General features: G+C 56.9%; 5 protein-coding genes across 5 annotated transcripts; 3 read left to right on the top strand and 2 right to left on the bottom strand.

Moving 5' to 3' along the window:
- The first annotated feature begins 48 nt into the window (after positions 1 to 48).
- BKA78DRAFT_157844 (uncharacterized protein) lies at positions 49 to 951 on the top strand. The gene has a single exon (XM_066883052.1). It carries the CDS (start codon positions 165 to 167, stop codon positions 660 to 662), a length of 498 nt encoding a protein of 165 aa, XP_066743851.1. The 5' UTR covers positions 49 to 164; the 3' UTR covers positions 663 to 951.
- On the top strand, positions 869 to 1,988 carry BKA78DRAFT_157857 (uncharacterized protein). The gene is made up of 3 exons (XM_066883053.1): positions 869 to 997; positions 1,057 to 1,599; positions 1,730 to 1,988. Exons 2-3 carry the CDS (start codon positions 1,133 to 1,135, stop codon positions 1,863 to 1,865), a joined length of 603 nt encoding a protein of 200 aa, XP_066743850.1. The 5' UTR covers positions 869 to 997; positions 1,057 to 1,132; the 3' UTR covers positions 1,866 to 1,988.
- A 456-nt stretch (positions 1,989 to 2,444) lies between these two features.
- BKA78DRAFT_317783 (uncharacterized protein) lies at positions 2,445 to 3,914 on the bottom strand. Its single transcript, XM_066888736.1, has one exon. The coding sequence runs from the start codon at positions 3,776 to 3,778 to the stop codon at positions 2,921 to 2,923; it is 858 nt and encodes a 285-aa protein (XP_066743849.1). The 5' UTR covers positions 3,779 to 3,914; the 3' UTR covers positions 2,445 to 2,920.
- A 4,176-nt stretch (positions 3,915 to 8,090) lies between these two features.
- Positions 8,091 to 9,192, bottom strand: BKA78DRAFT_252511 (uncharacterized protein; the record flags this gene model as incomplete). The annotated part of the gene is made up of 2 exons (XM_066884744.1): positions 8,091 to 8,615; positions 8,665 to 9,192. The coding sequence occupies 2 exons, from the start codon at positions 9,190 to 9,192 to the stop codon at positions 8,091 to 8,093; spliced, it is 1,053 nt and encodes a 350-aa protein (XP_066743848.1).
- Positions 9,193 to 20,489: 11,297 nt separating this feature from the next.
- On the top strand, positions 20,490 to 25,076 carry BKA78DRAFT_372130 (uncharacterized protein; the record flags this gene model as incomplete). The annotated part of the gene is made up of 2 exons (XM_066892724.1): positions 20,490 to 20,889; positions 20,950 to 25,076. Exons 1-2 carry the CDS (start codon positions 20,877 to 20,879, stop codon positions 25,074 to 25,076), a joined length of 4,140 nt encoding a protein of 1,379 aa, XP_066743847.1. The 5' UTR covers positions 20,490 to 20,876.
- Positions 25,077 to 25,339: the final 263 nt, after the last annotated feature.

Below are 25,339 nucleotides of genomic sequence, written 5' to 3'. Positions count from 1 at the left end.
TAGACGATAGAACATTGGTTGGGTAGACTTTGTAGACTGAGACCATCCCACCTCTTTACGCAGCACCGAACTGGAACCAAACCTGTGGCAAAGCCGTCGGTATTCAGGTGCAAGTGCCGTAGAATGATTGTTTCTGCTTGCTAAACCCACAGTGTTGCACCAACATGACCTCGGCAATGCGTGCGTCCCGCAGCTCAATTCGGCCAAGATGGACGCCGTGTGAGGGGCCAACCTTCAGCTCATCACCAACACCTGTTCATCGGCTTCTCATCGTCCTACTCTGCAGCATGCTGCACATTCTGCGGCCCGCCCGTCGACTACGCCATGTTCACCCCATTTTGCGCCGCTCCCCGCATCGCCCTCGCGCTTTGACAACTCCGAGTCCTCGTTCGCCGAAGCCGTCTGCCAAAGACGCACAAGACAGCCAACGCCTGTCCCTCTCCCGCCCATCACTGGGCTACCTCATCGTTGAGATTAGCAGGACGGACTGGAGTGCTACGCTTCGTACTCTGCGGCAAGAATTGCGTTCCATGCCGGGACAGCAAGCGGCCCTTCGACGCGTGTTTTGGATTGCAGCTCTCCCCACTGCTGGTATTGCGATGGCGGTCGCCCTGCTCGCCGGCTCCTGGACACAAACGAACAAAGATGAGGAAGAAGGATGAAGAGCGGACGAGACATCAAAAGACAGCGGCCACGGCCTCACGCCAACGGGTAGGGCGGCACTCGCGCTGTCGGGCAGTCTCGCGGTGCGGCCCGAGAGCTGACGAAAAATCTCCGGGTGCTGCAAGCAGTTGCAGACATGCGCACAGCATGGCCAGTCCGACCCACTTTGGCCGCCAAATCTGTTTTATCACAAGTCGGTGGTGTGAGAAAATTCAGATGCCAGACCCTTACAACAAGACGACTCATCCCTTCAACAAGCCCGCGAGCAGGTGGACAATCCTCTAAGCTGCCACGATTTCTAAATATTCACTCGAGGCTTTTGCCCAACGCTGACGTCAGCCATTGACTTTTGATAACACTTTGCGCCGCATCCCTGACGAAGATTTTCCCAAGACCCGCAGTCTTGCCCTCGAAATCAGCTTGCTTCCCCGGATTCCATCGTTTTTGCGGAGCGGAAATCACCTCGAAAATGGATCCGCCTCCACACTTCGCTAACGAGCGACGACCATCGCGTGGGGCCCCGCAGAGCTCCGGATCTCTATTGCAACGACTGCCGGTGGAGCTGCGCCTCCAAATCTACGACTGCCTCTTCCCCAGCAAGCCGGTGCCGTACCACGGCTTCGACGCGGGCGCGCTGCGCCGCGACGGGCAGCCCTCGAGCACCAAGGTGCTGCGCCTGAGCCGGGCCATCCACGACGAGGCCGAAGCGTACCTGTACGCGCGCACCACATTCGAGGTCCGCATCCACCCCGCCGGCATCGTCCTGTGCGGCGGCCGCCACATGACGTTCCCCGAATACGACTTTGGCAAGCGCGGCGGCCCGGACAAGATCCACGGCGTACCGGGCGCGTGGAAGGCGCTGCTGCGCAACGTGCGGCGGCTGGACCTGCGCATCACGGCCTGGGTCCAGCGCGATCTGTTCAACATGGTTTGCAAGTACGTGGCCTACTTCGTCTCGCGGCTCGCGGCCGATGGGGCGCCGCTGGCGGCCGTCCGCATATCGGTCGAGTGGCAGAACGGCGTCACCAACTTTCCCATCTCGCGTCCGACGGTTGATATGGCGCAGAAGCTGCTGGCGCCGTTTGCGAAGCTGCAGGGAGTCGGTGATGTGCGTTTTGGGAGAATCGACCCGCTGCCCGTCGGGTTTGCCTATAGCACGGGCTACTATTCTGTCACGGAAGACCTCCAGTACGCGGAGTTGAAGGAGGGGCTGGAGAGGAAGATGACTGAGCGGCGAACTTTCTGATGGCACGGACGTCGGAACTTTTGATCTTTTGAAGACTGGTATGGCGTTAAAGATGGGTTGGGGATTTTAGGGCTGGCTGGCTGGTGGCGTTAATGGGCAATGTACAGGTATTTGTTCAAATGGTAATGGCAGGTCCATGGGCTTATGAAATGGTACATCTTCTGATTTGGATAGGTGTGGAGCGGACCCCCTGGTCCACTCATGCTGGAACTACTGTACAAGAATTGAATCGCCGTCCGCCCCTCCGTCCCCCTCATCCTCTCATTCCCTCATGGCCCATCCCTCTCTCTCGTACTCCTCCTCTTCCTCCCCTACTTGCGGAGACCGCGCAAGTTCCAACGGCTCTTCTTCTTGCTGGGCGTCGCCACGGCACCACCAGCACCAGCCGAGCTCTCTCCACCAACCGCACCCGAGCTCTCTCCCGCCTTCGAGCTCTCCGCCAGCTCAGGCTTGGCAGCCACGCCGGCGTCCTCGATGAGGCGGCCGACGGGGTTGCGGCGACCCGAGCTGGACGGAGACTCCAGCTCCTCCCTCTCCTTCTCCTTCTCCTCGTCCTCCTCACCCTCCCTCTCCTCCTGGGCGTCGCCCTGGCCAGGGGCAGCAGCAGCAGCAGCAGCCGGACACAAGCTGCGGTGGGCTTCAAGAACGGCCCAACGGCGGGCCGGCTGGCTATGGCCGAGAGCACAGCGGCCAAATCCATCACCACCGCGGCCAAACAGGCGCTCATGGGCAGCCGGGTTGTCGAGGTAGAGCTGGCAGACGAGATCGGCGCAGCGCAGGCCGTGGGGGAGGCGGCAGCTGCCCGGGCAGATGGTCGGGGGCGGCATCTCGCCATCGGCCATGGCGAGGAGGCCGTGCTCGGCGCGCGCCTTTGCGTCGAGGCCGACGGCCAAGCAGAAGTGCTCGTAGGAGCAGGCGGGGATGCGGCAGCTGTGGCCGAGGGCGTTGCAAGGGCAGAGCTTCGCCTGGTCGACGGCCTTCATCTCGATGGGGGCCTGGAAAGGTCAGCAGTCAGTACGGAAAAGAAGGACATGGAGGGCAGTAGAAGTCACGCCGACTTACTGAAGCCACCTCGAAAAGGTTGAGCATTCCGCGGGCGTTCATGCAGAGGCCGTGGAGGAGCGAGCGGCGGGCGGTCGGGTTTTGAGTGGCGGCCATGGCGATGGCGAGCTCTTCGGCCATGTCGCTCAGCTTCTTGTGCAGGTACGCGGCCTGCTGGTGCGCGTTGGGCCAGGAGAGACACTGGCTCAATTGTTCGAGGAGCATCGTGCGCTCCTCCGCCGACAGGCGGCTGTCGCAGAGCATCGCGATGGTCACTTCGCGGGCTTTGGCGGCGTAGTCGACGGCCGGGTCGGGGTACGTGGTGGTGTGCTCGCAAGGCACAGTGTTGGCGGCGGAAGAGGAGGAGAACATGGAGGCGGCGGTGGTATCGTGAGAGGGATCGGTGGTGGTGTCGTCGTCGTGGAAGGAAGCGGAGGCGGCGATGTCTTCTTGGTGGGCGCACCGGGAGGTATCGTCGGCGTCAACGGAGGGCTTGTTGACGGTGGTGGTGGTGGTGGTAGCGTCGCCTTGGGAGGTATCGTGAGCTGCGGCAAGGTGATTGCGATTCCGAAGCTTCTTGGTCAGACGACGAACGAGACCAACAGGCGGAGCGGCAGCGTTTGAAGACGAGGAGGTATCGTTGTCGGGTGCGGGAGGTGACGGTGAGCGAGAGGCGGCCATGATGGTGTTGTTCGTAATCGTGCGCATCTTGCTTATGTCGGCGTGGTGCGCGTAACCTAAGATGCGAATGGTGGTGTTGAGGTTCCGCGCAGGACTGCGCGCGGCAGCCGAAGGCTCCCTCCGCACACAGGCGCGCATAAAATCCATGTGCCTACCTACAGCTGCCGTGTGGTGAAGTGAATATTGAAGAACCCCAATCACTTTCACAGAAAACTCTAGTCTTTTCCCAGATATACTGGTACAATATACTAAGCAAAGCGGTGTCCCAGAGGACCCAAAAAAATACCACCACAAAAGGTCCACTTCTCGCGCTGTCCTAGCATCGTGGGTAGACATGAGGTCAAAGAAATTTCCAGATTCGGCTAGCGTGGCGAGCGAGAGAACCACGGTCGCCCGCCGTCAGCCACCGACGTCGCTCTTCGACTTCAATCCAATAGCGGGCCGCAGGATACTACTTCGAAATGCTTCTGCTCCGTGAAACTCTCAAAAGACTACTTTTTACGCAAATTTCGCTCTCCGGCTGAAGATACGCCTGTCTCGGCGGGCGCAAGTCGCCCACCAAGAATGCTCGTTGCGGCCGCGGCGGCCCCCCAAGCGATGGCTGACTCGCCTCGCCTTCTCCAGCTCAGCAACACGCCAACTCCATAATGAAACAATACAAGAAGGAAGGACAAAAAGAGCACACGTCCGTCTGTGAGGAAGGCAACCTGCGACAGAGGAAGCAGCGGCGCGGGCCGAGCCGCGGCTCAGGGTCCTGCAGGGCGGCGCGTGTCTTTTGAAGCAGAAGGCGGGACAGATTGCGATTCGCGACTGGAAGAAGGGGGGTATTACTGGAGCGATTTTTCTGTGGAAGGGGTACGAAAGAGTTGGAAAACAAATGAATACACGCGTGACAGCGGCAGCAAAGCGCCCATAGCAAACGCGAACCTGACTGGGGAGCCAGGACAGCTTGTTTGAAGGCTGATTTGGACAAATGGTGGGCGAACGGAAAGAGAAGAGTTGCTTGACAGTTTTACCCGCGCATCTTGTTGACGTTGTTCTCGACTGATGAATGTTTTCTTCTTTGTGGGAGATGTCATAGGCAGAAGATCCGCCAGCAACCTTCTCGAGCGCCTGTCTGTCTGCTCGTCCATCAATCCAATGCGCCGCCGCAACAGTACAGTACATTGTCGACACAACACCTCTCCGCTGTCCATCCTCCCGCAAACCGCCCACACCGATTGATCCACCACCAAGCCTCCGCGATCAATCACTCAATCATCCACTACGCCCTCTCCAACGCCGCCGTACCGCCCCGCCGTACCGCCCCGCCGTACCGCTCGCTGTGCGCCGTCCCTGCCCTGCCAACCCTCCCGCCGTCGCCGCGTACCCCTAGCTCTCTACCCTACCTTACCCTACCCAGCTGATCCCTCCACGTCTATTTCAGGCACCGAGCCAATTCCCGCACCACACCACAGCCTCACGCGTACACACGCGCGCGCGCGGCGGGACGGAACGCAGCGGCAGAGACTCCTCAAACTCATGCGGCTACTCAGGGCGGCAGCGAAGACCCTGCGTGCGGGCGGCGGAGGGGCGGCCAGGCACAGCCGCACTCCCGTGCTGAGGCTGAGGCTGAGGCTGAAAGGCTGCGGATGCGGCCACATACGCCCGCGATTGAATGAAGAGTCCGTTCGTGTCCGCCTTCCCTGTGACGAGGGTCTGTCTTTTGTCTAGACCGCGAGCGACTGCTGCAGCTGCGTCGGCTGCTCGTCTCGAGGTCTCGTGTCGGCTGCTGCTGTGTGTCCCGGAAAGTCGACGTCCGCGTGTATGCACGCGCGTTGGAGTGTGCGACAGAGCGAGCGAGCGGACAGGCAGGCTGGGTGGATGGTTAGCCGCGGGTTTGGCTGGCGGAGGAGCCTCGTCGTGAGGTGTGAGGTGCGGTAAGGTGGCAGCCAGTCAGTCGTGCCGTGCAATTTGTGCTCATCAAAAAAACAACGAATGCAGCAAACGTCGCACAGAGAGCGGCGACCCCGCCTCAGAGAAATGTGTGTCCAGCTCGCCATTGGAGCACCCGCCGTCGACAGCAGTCGTCCAGTGATCGACGAGCTGCAGCAGCTGCTGCAAGATGATCGCGCGCGCCACACCCGTCGGGTAGTTAGCGGCTGGCATCTTGGTGGGTGGCCGTGGTGTGCCGAGGATTATTTTCGAGGGCTGTCATTTGCACGGTACGAGCGCCACGCTGGGCATGGTGGGGAGGACCCTGTTGGCGACCAGGGAAAGAAAGGGGAAGATGCTGCAGACAGGCATGGATGCGTGAAGGGGTAGCGTTGCGGCGGGTGGTGGGCCTTGTGCTGAGCCGCTGCCATGAGCGTCGTGTTGTTCAGTGCGAAAGGGACCAGCAGTCTCGATGGAGGAGCAAAAGGCAGCAGTGTCACAGCAGAGCAGAGCAATGAGTGATTGGTGTTAGAATATTACCCATTAGCAGTTAAGAAATTATCGAAGGAGAGCAGGCGCCACCGCCTCGCCATTAAAACAACGAGCCTTGAATAAGAAGAAGAAAAGAAAGAATCCGTGAAGCCCGCCCTCGTCAAAGTAGTAGTATTGCCTGCATTGGCGCAGACCGACCGTAATAAAGAGTTCTCGAGGAAAAGGCCGTCAAAGGAGGGGGTATCATAATCATATCCAGAAGAGGCCGTCGATGTTGGCGCCAACAAGTCGGTCGAATGTATCCAGTCGAATCCGCAAACTCCAAGAAAAAAAGGGTTTTCCGTCATTCCCCAAGTCCAGTTCCCGTTGAGCAAATTTCTTTTTGGACTCCAGTGTTCGAACGCCGGTTGGTTGAAGAGAAGTAAAGGCAAGAGGGTGTGTGGAAAAGTAGTGTCGTCCTACAAGGCAAGGCTTCATGCATCGAGGCTCGAATCAGAAAAAATTGGCGCCAGAGAAGTTGGGTCCGCCGGTGCAAGGCAGCCCGTCGAAAGGATGGCAGGTCATATTTACCTCTGCTGCTGCTGGTTCTTCTGCTGCGACTTGGCCCATTCCTCTGCACGCTTGCACGAGGCGCATTTCTGAGGAATCGTCGTTCGGTCGACGCTGATGCCGAGGCAGAAGCCCTTGCGGTTGCGGATGGGGGTGCACCAGCGCTGGCGTGTGCCGCCCGAGTGGCCGCACGAGTAGTACACCTTGGTTTCTTCGCACATTGTAACGAGAGTGGTTGTCGGAGCGAGGGATGATGTAGCGAGAGTTGGTGATCGGCGGCGAGATGGCTTCTGGGCGGTTCCCGGATCGTTTAAGAGGTGTTGGGGTGATGGTGAGGCTTTTTCGGTGCCGTTGGTTACTTTATTGGGAAGTTTTGTTCGGCAAGGTTTTAGACTTCGGAGGTTCGCCGTTTAGGGTTGCGGGCGGATATTGTAAGATAAGGCGATCGTGGACAACCGAATATAGATTGAGAAGCAGTGAAGAAGATGCTGATGGAAATGAAGATGGGTTTTGGTTGTCGCAAGAGGCCCTTTTGTACCGGTCGAGCTGCAGGTTCCAACGGCCACGCTTGAGCAGCTGCCTGTCGATCGCTCCACTGGCAGGGCAGTGTTGTTGTCGCGCTTGAAAACAAAAGAGTCATCCAGCTCCAGCAAATCTGTATCGACAAGCCTGCTTTTGTTTGCCAGAGTCCAGGCACGATTGGTCCGTGTGATGCTGCGCGCGTACAACGGGGGTGTGGAGGTTCCTTGTTGTCGGGCGCTCAGGTGGAAGGACCGGCCCTCCCCTGGTTTATATCAACACCGTGCCTGATACGGAAGTAAGCACCTCAAACAAACGCCGCCAACGTGCTGGTCAGAAGGAGCTCTGTTGCTATATGATCGGTCATAAGAGTTGGCGCTTGCTGGGCTTCTATTTCGGATTCATTGTACCAGAAGGTGTGGAAGGCCGCAGCGGGCCGGTGCGTCGTCGCTGTGCGTCGATCTTCTGCCAATTGATCTCCATGGATGCTCGGAACCGTGACGAACAGCAATCATGGGGTCTGATCCTTTGGCCATCTGCGTGCTGCTGCTGCCAGCGACATTGAGATTGTTGCCCAGGGCCAACGCCGGCGTTGCCACGTCCGCTTAACTTTGCCCTTGGCGTCCAACAACGACTTTTCCTTTTTCTCGTGAGGTGTTACACAGAGGCCGCGGCTTGGCCAGACTACGAGACGCGGAATATGAGATAGGCGAGCGCACGTGCGTCTGGCTCACACGAGCTTGATTGTCAGGAGCTGATGCGCGCGCCCTGACAGGTGCGAAACTTTTTGGACGAGGAAAAAAGTGTTGGGCAGCGACGGACAAGAGACTTCAACGACACGGAGACGCAATTTCGGGCGAGGGAATGATTCAAATGAATGCGAGCTTCATTATGAAGGTTCTGCTTCGCCCAGCTTGAGAGCCTCATGTTGCAGCAAGCGCTCAGCTCTGCTTTTTTTGCATCTCGTTCGCTTCGAGCACCCACCTTACAGCTTCGTCACGAGCTTGCCCGTGTTGCCGCCTTCAAACAGCTTGAGCCACGTCTTGGGCACATCCTCAAACTTGGTGTCCACGACCGTCTCGTTCTCGTCGCCAATCGCGAGCTTCCCCTGCTTCGCCGCGGTGGCCAATTCCATGACGGTTTCCTTGGCCTTGCCTGCTGCCAGAAAGTCGGGCAGGATGAATCCCTTTAGTTGCAGTCTCATGCTGATGACCTCGAACCAATTCTTGAGATGGAGACCCTCCGTCGAGTTGTACGCAGCAATGGCGCCGCAGACTGCCACGACTCCTCCTTGCTGCATCCGGGGAAGCATCATGTCCAGAATCTCGCCTCCCACGTTGTCAAAGTAGACGTCGACGTAGCCGGGGGTCGCGGCCTTGAGATCTTTCCGGAAGGTCGGAGACTTGTAGTTGAGGCATTCGTCGGCTCCGATGGACTTGACCCAGGCACACTTGCTGTCACCGCCTGCGATGCCGATGACCTTTTTGCAGCCGATGAGCTTCTTTGCAATCTACTTGAGGTTAGCGCGTTCCAAAAGATGCTCCGAGTGACTCGCTGACCTGCACAACCATGCTGCCAGTCGCTCCAGCAGCTCCGCTCACAACTAGGACGTGCTCGGGCTTTGCCTCGGCGATCTCCTTGAGACCATACCACGCGGTCATTCCTGTAAATCCAAGGGCTCCAAGATACTGAGTCGGCTTGATTCCCTCCACTTCAGGAATGAGCGAGAGGTCCTTCGCATCGACAACAGCGTATTCTCTCCAGCCAATGGCCAGGCCCATGACGAGCTTGCCCTTCTCATAGCCCGCAGCCTTGCTCTCGACAACTTCGGCGATGCCAACACCCGACATGTGAGCGCCAATCTTGACGGGAGGCATGTACATGCGCTCGGCCTTGACATATCCAATCCATCCACGCTGAGCAGGGTCGTTCGAGAGGTATCGAGTGCGGACTAGGAGCTGGCCATCGCCGACAGGAGGGAGGTCGACAGTCTGGAGCGAAAAGGTTGCCTCGGGGCCGTCAAGAATGGGCAGGCCGGTGGGATGCCTGGAGAGAACCCATTGGCGCGTCGAAGTCGGGAGGGTCATGGCGAGGGAGGGCGGATTGGTGGAAGTTGGTTGTTGGAGCCATTGTCGCAGGCGCAGGGTCGGAGGACCTTTGTAGGACGGCGCGCGGGCAAATGGCGACGGAGATGGGTGCTAGAAGAGCCATAGCGTCGACGACGGAGGTTGCACGGTGGTTTGGTGGGGACAGCCGTTTACGTGGTGGGGAGTGGAGGTGGTGTTGCGAAAGGGTCCATGTCCGGTCGTTGGCTTGCCCAAGCAGGGATGGCGCTTCTGGGCGAGAGAAAGTGCCGAGGCAACTCGCGCCTCGATAACGTTTTCCAAAGTTGTTCTCGACGTTCAGCACAACCGATTTCCAAATTCTCCTCATGGTGATACATCGAGGCCAGCTGCTGACAAAAGGCCGACCCACCATCGCTCGTTGCCACCGACAGACCGGAGCAGAGGAACCTCGTACGTCCCGACGAACGTCACCGAATTATCGCGGCACCGGCACCGCGGCGAGGCGAACACAGATTCCTCTTTTGGCAAGTTCTGGGGTCCTAGACCGAGTGATGATGTGACTACTACCTTGCCCCTATCTTCCAGACCGCTCATCCGCTCGCTTCGGCGGCGAGCGTCGTTGCAAAGATCGAAACGGCAGCGAAACGGTGCTTAGGCGACTTCGTGCTGGCAATTCCCTAGCTAATCATGAGCACACAGAACAGAGCGGACCAAGGCATCTACTCAGGAAGAATCAGGTGCTGAACATTCATTGCACGCATCGAGCAGGCCACCAGTCCATGTCTGCTGGGGTGGGACAGATGGAGCGCCGGAGCCTGTGCTTGCGCCTATTACTTGAAGACGCTGCAAACACCATGTTAGCGTGAGGCGAGAGACTCTGATCGAAAATCCCAAAGTAGACTGGAGATAATCAGAGATTCAGAGCCTCAACTCTGTCGCCAAGCTCCACAAATCAAGCCGCATACTCGCCTGTGGAGACAAAAGACCAATATCCACTGCCGCTCCTCAGCAAAGTCTGGCCTTTTCGTATGTGCGACTAGCCTTGACCGCAAGCGCCATGAGTTGCAGAGTGTGGGGTCGAAGAAACACCATGCTGTCGCACGCATCAATTGCAAGTCTAACAACACGGCGTCGGCTGAAGAGTACATGGTAACATGACAGCTTGAGGCCGGCAATGCGGCTTTCTCGCCGTCGCGGCCAGACAATCTCGCTTCATGGACGACCATTGCCCAGCCGCCGCCGTTGCAGACGACTCGACGCAGACAAGCTGGTGGTCGTGCATGTGATGGGACATGGAGATGATGCCCTGGCGCTGCGCTGATGTCGGTGCGTGTCAAGCGATGGATGGTCAACACCACGGCCATATGTTGTCGACAGTCGAAGCCGCCCGTCTGGCGCAGAATGAGGCGGATGCGGCCAATTGGTTGCGCAGCCGCTGCGGCGACCGGGGGCTGCATATGCGAGTCGAGGTATTCCGTACGAACTGCATCCTCGTGCTTGTCAACGACTCGACGTGGCTCCACTGCCTTGGGTACAACTTCCCGACACCATGTCATCGCTCGCCATGCTCCCTCAACCTCAGGGCATCCATCCCACCGTTGTCTCAATCCATCGTCGCTCTCCACGAGCCTCCTGCAGCTGTCAGCGGTTGCATTTGCCCACTGTCTTCTCGAGTCCTCCGCTCCCGCTTCTGTCATATCATCTCCATCTTCTCAAGCTTGCGTGCTGCAGACCAGCCACTCGCTGACGGCGCATGCCTCTGCCTTGACAACGAAGCTCTCTGCTCTCGCCACGAAGCTCCGTCCCTCCGTCCTTCCATTCCCGGTGGTCCACTTGATCATTTGCAGTCGCTTCAATCGCTCACTGCAACGTCTCTTCCGCCCATTCGCTAGCAATTGATGCCTTACAACTCATATAGTCCATCATGGGTAAACGACTCTTCTCGTCTGACCGGTTCAGCAAGCATCGTTCTGACTTTGCCATTCGTTCCAGCCTCTGACCAGTGGAACGGCTTCCACCACGCCCCTCATCCAGACGATGAAGAGGATGACGATTGGTACTACGACGACGAGTCCGACTACCATCACCAGCTAGCCGACCAACATCTGGCCCCGCCGCCTCCGCCGCCTCCGCCAGCGCCGAATCAGCATCAATCTACCAATATGCTCCATTACCAATCGTTTGCCCAACCGGCTCCGCAGCCCAAGGTCAGGGTGGATATGAGTCGAGTATCTTACTCTACTTGGCAAAACCCATGGCAAAGTGCGCTCCGGTATCAGAACCAAGGCGCCGGGCCCTCGGCGTATGGGGGTTACAGCCCATGGAACTACCAGGATCAAGATGATGAGGAAGACCAGGAAGAATGTGCGCTAACCAATGTTGTCTCGCAATCTTTGCAGGGCTGACTTTGAGCAGATGCAAGTAGCGGCATAGACGAGGTGGCCGGAGAGACTGATGATCCATATTATGCTAACACATATATCCTCGACCAGGATGAACAAGTGGTCGCCGCCCCGGAACCACCGCCCGCTGTCCCAGGGCCCTCTCACATCGCTGTTCCTCCCCCACAACCCCCTGCCCCTGTACCTCCGCAGGCGGCTGCTGGCCCTGAGGGTGATGTGGTTGTCGTCCCGCCGCCTCCTCCAGTGGCACCCATTCAAATCATACCCGGACCGCTGCCTCCCGGTATCACTGTTCCATCCTCCCCGAGCAGCGGTAAGAGCGTCCATTTTCCCGATGGACTTGAGGACCCAAAAGGTACATCTATTCAAAAGGGCAAAAAGGTCCTCAACCGAAAGGCATCGCTGTCGAACTTGAAAGAACAACTGCCACCGAAGCCCATCATCCCTCTGGTCCAGAAGCGCGAGCACAAAGGCCTGACTTGGAAAGAGCAGCAAGAAAAGCGGCGACAGGACCACGAGAAGCGGCGTGAAGCGGCCAGACAACAGGCGCTCAAGTGGATGGAAGCTGCCAAGAAGAAGAAGGAACTGGACGCGCAGCAACGGAAGGAGGCTGCTGAAAAGGCCAAGAAGAAGCGAGAAGAGGACGCTGAGAAGTCCAAGAAGAAGGCCGAGGAGGACGCCATCAAGGCTAAGAAAAAGGCCGAGGAGGCGAAGAAGAAGAAGGAGCTCGAGGCTGACCGCGCGAAAAAGAAGGCCGAGGAAACCAAGAAACGAAAGGAGCTCGAGGCCAAGAAAAAGGAGGAGGCGAAGAAGAAGGCCGAAGAGGCCAGGAAGAAGCTCGCGGCCAAAAAATCCGCCCTCAAGAAGGGCAAGTCCGCAAAGGATGCGAGCAAGGACGGCGGCACCGAGTCGAGCGGCGGCGGCGGAGATGCGGCAGCAGGGGAAAGTGGCGGCGATGCTCCACCCCCAGCTCCGGACCCGCCCACAGCAACTGAAGAAGTTACGAAGTCTGATTCCCCCAGCGATGATGCCCCTGTTGACGAGCCACCGAGCGGTGGTGCTGAAGATGCCGAAGTTCCTCCCCCGTCGTCTGATCATTCTGCGTGTGTTAGTGCTGACCCATCGGCTGACGAGCGTGTTGATGCGCCTGCAGAACCAACAACAACGAGTCAAGCTGAGGCGCCCGTCGACGGCGACCCACAAGAAGAAACGCAAGCGCAACAGCCTGACTTCCCTCCCGACGATTGTCCTGTCGAGCCCGAAGATAGAGTCGCGTCCGATCCGAGTCAAGGCGGTCAAGATGGCCAAGAAGAAGCAAGTAACGGCCACCACGGACCTGAGAGCCTGGGTCAAGGGGAGGGGGAGCCACAAGGGGATCCAGAACCACAGCCAGAGCCGCAGGCCACCGGAGACGACAATTTGGCGGATCAGGCTATAGACAAGAATGGCGAAGTTGGAGATGAACAGAATGTTGGAGACGATGCGCTGCAGGTGGAGACTGTTGAAGCTGCGATCGAAAATAAGCCGCCCAGTGTTGAGGAAAGTGCGCCACTGCAACCACCACAGCCACAAGAAGATGGGGCTACGCTCGAAGAGCCGGCCACGTCACACGTGGATGTTCCAGACGAGAGCCCAACGAATGACGTTTCGTCTGACCCTCCGCTTGTGGCAGACGAAGCAGGCCCTGTGAGCGACGACCCTCCTACCAAAACCATCGCAATTGAAGATGCAGAAAGCCAGCATACCCAGGATCTTCCTGCAGAGACCCTGGATGCGCAGCATGTGGACGACGACGACTGCTGCAGTGAGTGCAGAGCCGCCGTCAGCGGAGTTTCTGTCCCTGCCGGAATTCCAATCGAAGAAGAATCGACCCAGGAGCCAGAAACCCACAAAATTGACGACATGAAAATCACAGATGACGTATCAGCGGGCGGAGAAGAAAGCGAGCAGTCGAAAGACCATCAAGATATTTCTCAGTCTGATCCGGTAGATTTCGAAGACGTCAGTGGCACTGTACCACCTTTTGACGATAGCCTGGGCGATCACGGAAGCTCGATTGATTTGGGAGGTGGGCATGAGGAAGCATCTCGCCAATCTGCTACAGAGAATATCCCGGATCACCAGCTCTCAGACTCTGACAAGCCGCTAGACAAAGGTATTGAAGAACCGACAACCAAGGATGACGTGCCTTTGAGTGAGGATCCGCCTGCGAGTGCAAGCGACGGTCAAGAAATAGACATTGGTCCCGCGTCGCCGCCAGAAGAAGCATGCAATACTCCTCCCAACGCCGACAAAAACCAGATCATCGAGCTCGACCAATGCGAAGACAGCAACAGCGTGCCACCACCTGCGCCCGAAGCTCCGCCAACTCGTGATCAAGCGCCGCCGCCCGAGGCCGACAGCACGACAGTGCCGCCGGAGGGGACTTCAAATGAGCCCCCTGCCGATGCTGTTCAACCAGAGAAAACCGAAGAGGCCGACTCTACACCAACTGCGGCATCTGACGTCCCCAGGGAAAGCGATTCACATGATGCAGTGGAGCAAGACAGCCCCGAGGTTGCAAATCCGCCATCTACAGACGAGTCTACGCCAGCAGAAGTCCTCGGCGCTCACGAAGATACAGCCGCGGGAAAGGAACAGCCTGTTCAAGACGACGCCTCACAGCAGCCATCTGCCGCAGACTCGAGCCACGACACCCCGTCGACCGCTGGGGGACAAGGCGATCCCGTGCCGCCAGCTGCCCCTGACGCTCCGACTGCCGATGAGGACGAGGATGGCCAGCCATCAGATCAAGAGAGCCCTGACGTCGCAGATCCGCAAGCCTCGTCGAACGAAGACGGTGAGGGCGGCCAGGGCGCTGAACCCGTGCCGGCGGCGCCCGAGGCTCAGGCGTCGGATGGTCAAGATGGGCAAGCGGAGCAAGAGAGCACTGGTGCAGATGAGTCCGCTGAAAATGTGAGGGGTGCGGAGGATGCGTCGCACGGTGGAAGTGGAGAGCAGGCAGGCGAGGAGGAAAAGCACGACGCCGCGACATCCAGTCAAGAGGGGACCGAGGTGCCGGATGCGGCTAACGACGCGAAAGATGGCTGCTCTGAGCGCGTAGACCAAGTGCCGTCTGCCGACGCTCCACCTGATGGCCAATCCGCGGAATCGGGAGGTAGCCATCAAGAGCAAAATGAAGAGGAGAGAGACCCGCACGCCGAGAAGCCTCATGACGACAGTACTAAGGAAGCCCCGAACGACGCAACCGCCGATTCCGCAAACGAAAAAGCCTCGAGCCCACCTGATACCGCTGAAGATGCCCCAAACGCACCGGCAGACTCTGCCGAGAGTTCGGCTGAGGCTCAGCATGATTCAGGCTCTTCGCAGAACCCCGACGAGACACACGACGGTGGGGAGGGCAGCCCGGAGCAATCGAGCACCATGGAGCCACCTGAAAACGCCAATGATGCTGCAGCTGTTGAGGGAAATGGTGACGGTACCAATGACTCCCAGACTCGTGTGGAATCGGGCGAGTCTGAGTCCCCTGCCAATGGGGATCAGAATCATGAGAGTGCTGATGGACAAGGGAATGAGCCGAGTGAAGAGCAAGAAAGCTCCCAGGCGGTGGAGCAGAATCCGACGCCAGACGCTGGTTCAAACGAGGCATCTGATGAAGGCGACTCCACACCGCAGAAAGAAACCGTAGAAGACAAGGATGCTGATTCTGATGGCGTGCAGCCGCCAGCAGGAGACAACGACGCCAGCGCGGATGGCGGCGACGATGCTACAAATGATGAACCTGCGTCAAGCGGCGACGCCGAGAACGGAACTGGAGAAGACAAGTCTGAAGCCAAGGACGAAGCCAAAGAAAATCCCGATGACGTACCGTCTTCAGATAACGTCGAGCTACGGCAAGACGATTCAAAATCTTCACCACCACCTGAAGCCGATGAAAGCCAACCCGCCACCAACACGGAGGACGCCCCAGCACCGCCAGATAGTCAGCAGGACACCTCGGCACATGAAGAAGAGCCTGCCCAGAAACCCGAGTCACCAGAACAGCAGCAGCCTGCATCCTCCACTGAGCCCGACAGCGTCCAAGAAAACCAGGAACCCGCTCCACCTGACGCCACGGAGCCTGCAAGCCAGCCTGAAGAGGAAGCAGCTCCCGAGGCTGAAGAGCAGCACTTTACCGAGTCGGACTATAGAATCATGGAGGAGATCATGAACCCGCCGCCACCGCCGCCGCCAGAGCCGGAGTCGGAGCCTCAACCTGAGCCTGAGTCCCAAACGCAGCCTGAAAGCGTCGCGAATGAGTCTGTGCAAGTCAGCGAGGAAAGCGGAGACATTGCAGAAGGCGCCAAATCTGACGACGGGCCACAGGAGGCTCCTTCTGATAAGGAAGGCACGGGTGCTCCAGAACCTGGCGCACAAGTGGTCGAAAGCTCAGGTGAAGATGATGGGCAACACGCTTCCGAGGGCAACGACAAAAAGCCAGAGGCCTCTCCGAATGACTCCGAGCTTCCCGCAAGGGACAGCAATGATGGTAGCGAGGCAAAGCCAAGTGAAGAAATCCAGCAAGCAGAACAGGCATCTGCCACCCCTACACCGACAGAGAACGCGAAAGTGGCAGGTGAAAACGACGAGCCAACCGATGATGATCAAAACGAGGCCGACGCACAAAATGCCGCTCCAGTGAAGGACATCGACGACCCCGAAACGAGAGGCGCCGAGGATGCCACTTCTACAGTGCAAGAAGGAAGCCAGGAAGTCAAAGGCGCTGTCGATGAGCAAGCCTTAGATGACCAAAACGAATCGGATCTTTCCAGCGAGGACGACGATGCTCTGTCCATCGCTAGCAGCGCAGTTGCGGCAGTCGGCGACAAGGAGGACGAGTCTCAGAGCGAGAGTGAGGCATCCGAGTCTGAAAGCCAGAGTCCGCCGGAACAACCACCACCGCCGTCGTCCTCGGAGCCATCTGCGGGTGAGAAAACAGCTGTTCCGGAGCCCTCCAACGGGCAGGAGTTGCCTGAATCAAAGCCTGAAGACGCTGTGCCCGACTCTACGCAGCAAGAGCCCCAAGACGAAGAGATGAAGACGACAGCGGTTGACAACGATGAAGCCCAGTCGCCGGAACTGGCTGCCGGTGACTCAAGTATGCAGGAGCCAGTGGATCACGGCGAAAAGGAAGTATCGGAAGCTGTCGAGTCGAGTGCCGTCGTGCCTCAAACCGCAGAGGTAGATTCAAGCGAAAGCGCAGGTGCCAACGGCGACTCTACCGCCAAAGAAGAAGCGCCGCAGCAGGAGGACGCGCCAGCCCAAGATGACTCTGGCTCTGTCGCGCAAGGAACAAGCGAAGCCCTTCCACCAAACGACGGTGCGAAAGACCCTCCTGAAGCATCTAGTCAAGAAATCAGCGACCCGCCTCCAAAAGACGTCATCGACACGCCATCCGACGCATCACCCAGCAATCAACCAGAAAGCGATTCTCCGCCAGAGTCGGCTTCGAAAGCCAGCGGGTCGTCCGAGGATAACGGCGGTGCGGACACAGAACCGACAGAGGAATCGATCCAGAGCGACCCCAAGGAGGACAGCGGCGAAGGGGCTCCCGAGAAAGCGGATGTCATCGACATTGAACAATCTTCCGACAGCGAGAGTCCTGCGGCAAAAAAAGGTGGCGGAGACGACAAGAATGACCAAGATGAACCCGCAAACGTGGAACCAGTGCCAAATGACGGGAATGAAGAATCGCCCGACGACGTTGAGGCTGCGACGCAGAGTCAAGAGGAGAAGAACGACATGCCCACGGCGTCTGAAGAACAGCAGGGAGATGACAGTGATCCTCCGGCGGAAGGCTTGCCAGCGACTGGATCCTCGAATGATGAGTCGAAAGATGGCGAACAGCACTCTGCAGAGCCGGGAGAAATTGGCGAGGAAGCTATCCCCAAGGACGACTCGCCTGTTGCTGAAGAACAGCAGGGAGATGGTGGTGATCCTCCTGCAAAGGATTTGTCAGCGGATGGACCTCCAAATGAAGAATCAAAGGACGACGATCAGCACACCGCAGAGCAAGGAGGCAACGAGGAAAAAGCTGTGCTCAAGGACGACTCGCCTGTCGCCCAGCTGGGTGACAGCGCCGGACAGGAGGGGGCTGATGAAGTCACTGCAAGCACGCCAGATTCTCAACCCGCCGAACATTCAGAAGTGACCGAGGAGACGACAGCGGCAGTTGAGGAAAACACAGAAGTCAGCAATCTCAAGGACGCGGCAGACATTCAGGAGGTTGCCTCGCCTGATATCGATGCGACGGAAGCTCCAAAAGTTGATGTCGCCAATGTTCATGATGAACAGCCTGTTGAAGACGCGGAGAATCAGCCTCCTGTCGATGAAGAACAGCATGAGCCAAGTGTTCCTGTTGAATCTCCGCCGGCGCCCACTCCACTAGATGTCGAGCCACCCATTGACAGCAATCAAGATGCAACCGAAATGTCACAAGTCGATGAACCTGCCTTGGAGACATCTGCTCCGCTTAGCACCGGAAAGGAGCCTGAGGCACCACAGGAACAACACCACCCGGAAGCCCCGGCACATGAAACCCCACCTGCGGAAAGCATACCAGAGCGGGTTGATGACCTGCCTCAGTCGCCTTCAGAGCCACACAAAGAACGCAAGCATCGTCGACGGTCCTCAGTGTCATATCATGATTATCCGCATCTGCGGCGCCACAGCACCACGAGCACTGGCAAAGGCTCTTACACCATGTCGTCGTCCAGTCGTGACCAGGCTCCTCCTCTCCTTCGCAGGACTACCGTCGACAAAGGTTTCCGGCGAGCTGCTATCCCTGTCGAGGCTGTCGAAGAGAGTGGAAAATATGAAGACGGGGAAGATCGGCATCGGAGGAGAAAGGAGCGCCGAAAGTCTCATGTTCCCGCGGATCTGGATGACGATGAGGCAAGGAGACGCCGTCGCAGCGAGCGGCGAGAGCGCGAGGCTGCCGAGGTCGAGGAAGCCAGACTGCGCGATGAGCAAGCGGCCGCCGAGTTGAAGGTGCGGGAGTTTGCGCAAGCCGAACGTGAGCGACACGAGAGACACGAGAGACACGAGGCCAAAAAGGCTGCTGCGAAACGCGAAAAGCAGCGGCAGATGGAAGAAGAGGCTCGTCTCCGGGAGCAAGAGCGCCTAAGGCAGGAAGAGCACAGGAGGCTGGAAGAGGAGAAGCGCAAGAGACGGATGGAGCGTGAGGCGCAGAAGTTGCGAGAAGCGGAAGAGTTGCAGCGGCAGCGACTTGAGGAGGTGGAGCGAGAAGAGGCGCGAAAGCAGCGGAAGCGTGAGCGCAGGCATCGCGAACGGGAAAGACGTGTGTCGATGGCAGAGGGAGACGGTTATCCACCTGCCGTTCCGCCACAGGAAACTGCCCCGTCACCCGAAGTCGTCAGAGAAGAAGTCATCCCGCCGAAGCCACGACGCAGACGCACCGAGGACGTGACCACGGTCAAGCCTCGCGCAGCATCTCCGCCTCCCAAACGGCAAAGTCTCATGGGCGGTTTATTTGGCCTGAACCGCTCCACGACAGAGCCCGTCGTATCAAGATCCGGCGAGAGCAGCAAGCCAAAGGCAAAAGAGCGTCCCGGAGAGCCGTCTCGTCGGCCGAGCGCCGTCCATCGCAGCAGCTCGCACCGCAAACACCACCGGACGCCCAGCGAAGAGCGCAGACACCAAGAGCGCAGGGCCGAGCGGCGAGCTTCGAAGGCGACGACAAACTCGCTGGACGACGCGCCTGCCCTCCACGACCCGATTCCGGAAGATGCGCCGGTCGACGTTGTGGCGCCCGAGGAGCCTGTGCATGAAGAAGCAGAGCCCACATCACTTCATGAGCCAGAGCCAGAAACCCAAGTCCCGCCGCCCTTGCCACGCGCCACGACCTTTGCCGATTACGGTGAAGCTGAGCGCGACGGACCGGAATCCAGTCACGGCGGCGGGTCGTCAGAGCGGCGGAAACACCACCATCATCGCCGACGACGCGAGCACCATGGTGGCGAGCGGGAGCGCGAGCGCGAGCGCGGAGACAGAGAAAGGCGACATCATCAGCGACGAAGGAACTCGGCCGCGCTGGACGAGCTCGTCGGCGGAACGAGCGACAGGAAAGAAGATCGGGGCAAGGGGAGGGTCGCGGATCAGGAGCGCGGCGACAAAGGTAAGCATCGCAGTAGCAGGGCGCCTGCTGCTGCGGAAGAAAGCAGGAGAAGGGATAGCGTCATGGAGAGCAAACACCGCAGTAGTGGGAGCGGTCGACCGAGGGAGAAGGAGAGAGAACGCGACCGAGAGCGACAAAGACAGAAGGGTAAGGACACGAATGGCGGCAGTGGAGGCGGCTTCTTTGGGTCGTTGAAGAAGCTTGTCAAGTGAGCTGACGATTTCTCTTCTCTTCCTTTCTGTCGATTCTTTTCTACAGTCTTTAGGATTCTTTTCGGGGCGTTTGCAGGTGGGTCATACTCGAGCGAGCAAGCGATCGGGCATTTCTTTTGGAGTTCGTTGTCGGTACCCGTACGGCTCCTGGTGGATACAACAGCTTTCGTGCTTGGGGCTTTCTCTGGAGTGCACACATCAAGATGGGTGGAAGTCAGACGGTAAGCCTCTTTGCATCCCGCTCGGTTGACGGAATGGCGATCTGCCTTGCTTATTTTCCCTTTCTCTGTTGGTATTATGAGAAACGAAGATAATTCACGAGACTTGCGCCTTCCCAAAAATGGGTGGGCGATGCTACTTTCAGCTTGTGCAAGAGCACTCACCCGATCAGGCTAGCGCACTGCGTCGTCTAGAGAGCCAGATTGAACGACGACTCTCGCTCGCCCCAGCTAATCACCCCTTTCCCCCCCCCGGGCAACACTGTCCCGCGACTCTCGAGACTCTCAACTCATTCGATAACGGCCCTCTGCAACCTGCATTCCAGCGCCACGGCGCTCCGAGCGGCAAGGCTGGAAGATGACGACTTCAGCTCTACAGGCTCTGCCATCCGTGTCCGACGCACAGAGCGGAGATGCAGAAGGGTGGAGGTCTTGCTCGGCCGATTGCGTTGCAGAAATGCTTTTTTGGAGCAACCCTTTTCCATGCCGTGTCACCACAGGGCCTATGCGATGGCAAGGCTGAAGAATTCTCTGAGCATGGGAGAGCAGATGCGGTTGCTCGCATCAGGCATCAGAGCGGCGCAGGTGACACAAGTTGCCTGCGAGATACCACAGTCGTGCTTGAAACAAAAGCCTCCATTCTGGCACTCCAGCCTCGCCGTCGTCATTCGATGTCTAAATCTGCTCCGCGATCCAAATGCCTTCTTCGCGTAAGTGGTCAATATTGACGTCTGTACTCGGACATGAGCCGCTGACCCATTAATTCGAAGTGCAAGATCTGCCTCTTGACGACGAGACGCCTCGTGTGGAGACACCAGCGCCATGGATACCCCCAATCCTTCGCAAGTTAGGAGCTATTCCACTGGCGCTGTACTGCTGGATTTTCGCGGCCTGTCTCGAAGCGATGGCTGTCTTTTTTGAACAACACAATGGAATTCCCATCGACGAAACGCACAAATACTCAGTCTGGGCTGCAAAATATCTACCAGCCATTGGCGTCGTCATCCTCTCATTACTTTGGAAGCTTGTAACGAGCGAATTGAAAATAATCACTCCTTGGGCTTCGATGAATGAATGGGCTGGAGCTTCCAAATCCATTCTCCTGGACTATGTTACGAATATGGAAATCATCTCCGTGTACCGCGCAGCGAGCTGTCGTCACTTCGCACTGTTTTTGGCATTGGTCCTCAGCTTTGTCTGTGGAGCTTTGTCACTACTGGCGAATGCAATGACGTCCGAGGCATTTGTTTTGTCGAAAGAGTCTTCGGCTCTCGTCATAAACTCAACGTTCGAATTCGACGGAACATTTACACATCCGAATGGGTCTTTGATCTGGCCTCCGACTCGAGAAAGGTACAAGCCCTATGCAGCAGTGGCTACTTCTCAATCTCTCGATGGACAATACACGCCATGGACCAAATACTCTCACGCTTTTGAGTCCTTCTCTGGTGATTCAGCTACTGCAGCCGCTGGCGCTCTTGTGGAGGCCCAGGTCCAATCTGTTTCGACTCAATTCGAATGCGTACCGTTGGGTTATTCCCTCGTACATGGCGGATCATCGCAAAATCTTACTGCCTTTGTGAGCGGCAACGACAACATCAATTGTTCTCTGCCCATCCGCCAAAACTTGACGGTTTCATTCGAGTACTCGGACCAGCGACACAATAGCACTCCAGATGCAATGAGATCCTGGTTGAACATTACTTCCTGTCCTGAATCTGATCCCAGCAATCTATTCATAACTGCTACGGTAGCCTTTGTCGACATTCTGGATGCAGCGTACGAACAAGACGACAACCCTGATATAACTCCAACCACGGTCATAAATGCCACCGGCCTATTTTGCTCGGTCGACTTCTCCACACAAATGACCAACGTTACGGTCAAAGGCTCCAACGGCGATGTCGTCAGCCATGGTCTCGACAAATCGAGTAACGCCTCCAAAATTGACACAAATCTTACGATGTCCGGAGTTTGGGTGTACCTCACTGCCTACATGGATTTCATAGGCGAGGATGGCCTAAAAATGGCCTACAATGACGATGATGATGGTGATGATGATAATGGTTACGAGTACAGTGAGATCTTCGGAGACAGCACATTTGCGGTGCAAGGCGCCAACGGCTTTAGCGACACGTTCCAGATGGATTTCTTCTTCAAAACTCTAACATCGGGCGATACTGATGTCCTCTTGACTTACATGGATGACTTCGAAAAATTCAAGCTGGACGTTGAGACCCTGGGAAGCTCGATCATTACTCAGGCCATCAATTTCCAGGCAAGACGCAACTCTTCAAATCCAGTCACTGGGTCCATTCAAGTCTTCAAGCGTCATTTGGTATTGCACCGCGGAATGCTTGGTGTTTTGCAAGCTGTTTTAGCACTGATCGGGTGCGCTGTGCTCTTAATTTCGACAGTGCTAAGACCAAAATACTCTTTACTTGACGAACCAGGACGCTGCGCGGCAGGAGCTATCACTCTAGCGAACTCAGATTCCGATCTCCGGACAGTCTACAACAACGAAGTGGTTTCATCAGATGAGATAATGCACCACAATCTGGAGCCTCTGGACTGGAAACTGACATCAGCGGCGGGTGGAATCAAGAGGTTACAATCCCGCAAAAGCATTGAAACAGACGCGCATTCGAGCAACCCAACAAGGCCTTCTCGAAATCCGGGCTGGCGGCCTTTGGCGCTGCGATTTGAAGTAAAAGCATTGATCTCTGTCATGCTGCTTGGAACTTTTCTGTTGCTTGCGGCTCTCCTTATCTACTCTCGCAACAACCATGGCATCACTCAGAACCGGCAGTCGGTGCAATACGTGTTCCAATTCATATCCACCGCCATCCTGGTGATCTTAGGGTATATATGCTCGGGTGTCGACGCCGCGGTTACGCAAGTGAAGCCATACAGATACATCCGCAATCTGCCCAGAAAAAAGCTACTTCCATTGAATGACGGCAACAGGAAAGGAGTCATGGCAACGTACCAAACAAAAACTTCTCAAACTGGACTTTCACAGGTTTTTTCCGTGGCCGCGCTGCTACTTCTACCCATCCTCAAAGTGGTGTCGTCGGGTCTTTACAGCTTGACCTCTGTCCCTACAACCCATCCAGTCCAGCTGCAGGTGGACTCTTCTCTGATAACCCACACTACTTCTGCAATTGCGGAGTTTTTCGACCATCATGCTGATGTGGATTGGGGCCTCTACTACTATTCCTGGCTCATGACAAAGTGGACGCAAGCTGGCCCCAATTCAAGACCCGGTATTCTTGGGAACCTCCTCGTTAGTGATCTGACGGGGGAAGTGGACGTCAAGAAGATCACAAACTTATCCGACATTAAAATATTTGTTAGGGTCCCTGCTTTCTCCATCGACGTTTCTCTGAAATCACAAGCCGTGCAATTCTACGCAGGCGACGACAGTGAAGAATCAGGGTGCTGGGGGATTGAATTCACGAATTGCCGCGATCTGGAGGGCCTCAATTTCGGTCGACTAGCAGAGTGTTTCGAAGATCAACATAGATATCATGGCGCCGCCGACCTTGAAGACGGAATCTTCTCGTTTTGTTTCGCGGACCTTCTCAACATAACTGGACCAGTGAGCAACGCGACTCCAATCGTTCATGGAATGGAGTTGAAGTCAGGAGACTTGAATGTTTCCTTTCCCTACGCCTCGGCTTTCCAAGGATCAATAAACTTGACTCAAGTTTACGTCAATGTGACGTATGCTTACACCAGTAAAAACTCTTGGACAGCAGTCGATTACGACAAGTCAACAATTGAGCCACACGAAATTGGGAAAGAGGGAATGAGTTTAGGAATCAGCCACTACACGACCGAACCCCCGGGAGGCTCTCTAAATTACGACTCTCTTTGGCCCGATGATCCAATAAACTTCTTTGGACTGCTTGCTGCTTATGCCGAATTTCAGCTACATAATCTAACGGCTCTTCTGGACAAGGACGAATTATTGAACGCCACTGTGGATACACTAATTGCCTTTTACGCAGAGCGTCTGACAGAGTTTCGAACATTTGCCCGGAAATCGGCCAAGCAGGATAATGTGGAGCCGCAAAAAATCGACGGGAAGCTGGAGTTTTTTGAAGAACGCATCGTTCAAAATGGATTTAACACCATTCTCCTCGAGATACTTCTTGCGGCAATCTTTTTCAGCTACATGTGGATATTCCACCGCTTTTCCAGCCGCCCAATTCTCCCTAAGTCACCCGGTTCGATCGCGGCGCAGCTGTCCTTCATTGCGGATAGTGATCTGGTCTGGCGACTGCGAGAAGACGGAACCACGCGACTCACTGACGACGACATCTGGGACAAAATAGCACTGGGCTGGTGGAAAAGAGAGGCCGCGCCACCAGACGCGGAAAGGCGCGAGGACGAGGAGACAAGCAATGAGAACAACCCGCCGCCGCCGCCGCCACCTTCGCTTCGATGGGGAATCGACATTGGAAAGCCGTTCTCCCGTCAGCGGTGGAACAAGCCACCGGCCTTTCCTGGAGAGCTTGAGAACGATGATCATCATGAGAGCCAAGACGAGGAAGCTCAAGACGACGGCAGGTCACATTTGGTGGACTTGCAGTCGCAAATTGAACTCCAGAACCTCCCGCGTCGACGAGACAGTGAAACGCAGAGCGATGGGCAGCAACAGCAACAAGAAAACACCCAAGCCGCCTCAGAAGACGGATCAAACACAACCACGCTCGGATTCGACCTTGGCAATACTCAATCACTCAACCTACTGCTCGCCGAGCCCAGGTTCAACGACGCCGCCTCCGAAGATCAGAGGTCCGAGTACTCGACGGCAGGCAACGAGCGTTCTGAAGCGCAGTCCGTCAATGACAGTATCTCGCAACCGCTGCTGAGACCGAAGTCGCGCTAACTTCTTTTGCCGTATCTGGTGTAGAACCGCACAGCGACCACGGCCTTTTGCTTCGCCTCCATTTTGTGCTGATCCAATATTTGACGCTGCCCTGATTTTCCATTCTCAGTGCGACTGAAATTTACTTCACTGTCTACCGCATCCGAAATGCAAATTTTAAATAATTCTCACTGCGACGCTACAGACTTCCAACCGGCATAGCTGCAAAATTGGCTGCAGCTCCTAACTTTGGCCCTCGGGTTATTGGCCCCCAAGTCCGTCAA

Source organism: Phyllosticta capitalensis (assembly GCF_038381095.1).
Source record: "Phyllosticta capitalensis strain CBS 128856 chromosome Unknown BKA78scaffold_6, whole genome shotgun sequence".
In the NCBI taxonomy this organism is placed as follows: Eukaryota; Fungi; Ascomycota; class Dothideomycetes; order Botryosphaeriales; family Phyllostictaceae; genus Phyllosticta; species Phyllosticta capitalensis.
Note: the sequence above shows the minus strand (reverse complement) of the source record. Positions and strands in the feature narration are given on the sequence as shown.

What these genes read in the sequence shown, in the direction of transcription:
- BKA78DRAFT_317783 (XM_066888736.1), bottom strand. Translation starts at nt 3,778, where the DNA reads ATGGATTTTATGCGCGCCTGTGTGCGGAGGGAGCCTTCGGCTGCCGCG.
- BKA78DRAFT_157857 (XM_066883053.1), top strand. Translation starts at nt 1,133, where the DNA reads ATGGATCCGCCTCCACACTTCGCTAACGAGCGACGACCATCGCGTGGG. An exon ending in CTGTTCAACATGGTTTGCAA is followed by an intron (nt 1,600 to 1,729) that starts GTACGTGGCCTA and finishes GATATGGCGCAG; the next exon opens with AAGCTGCTGGCGCCGTTTGC.
- BKA78DRAFT_157844 (XM_066883052.1), top strand. Translation starts at nt 165, where the DNA reads ATGACCTCGGCAATGCGTGCGTCCCGCAGCTCAATTCGGCCAAGATGG.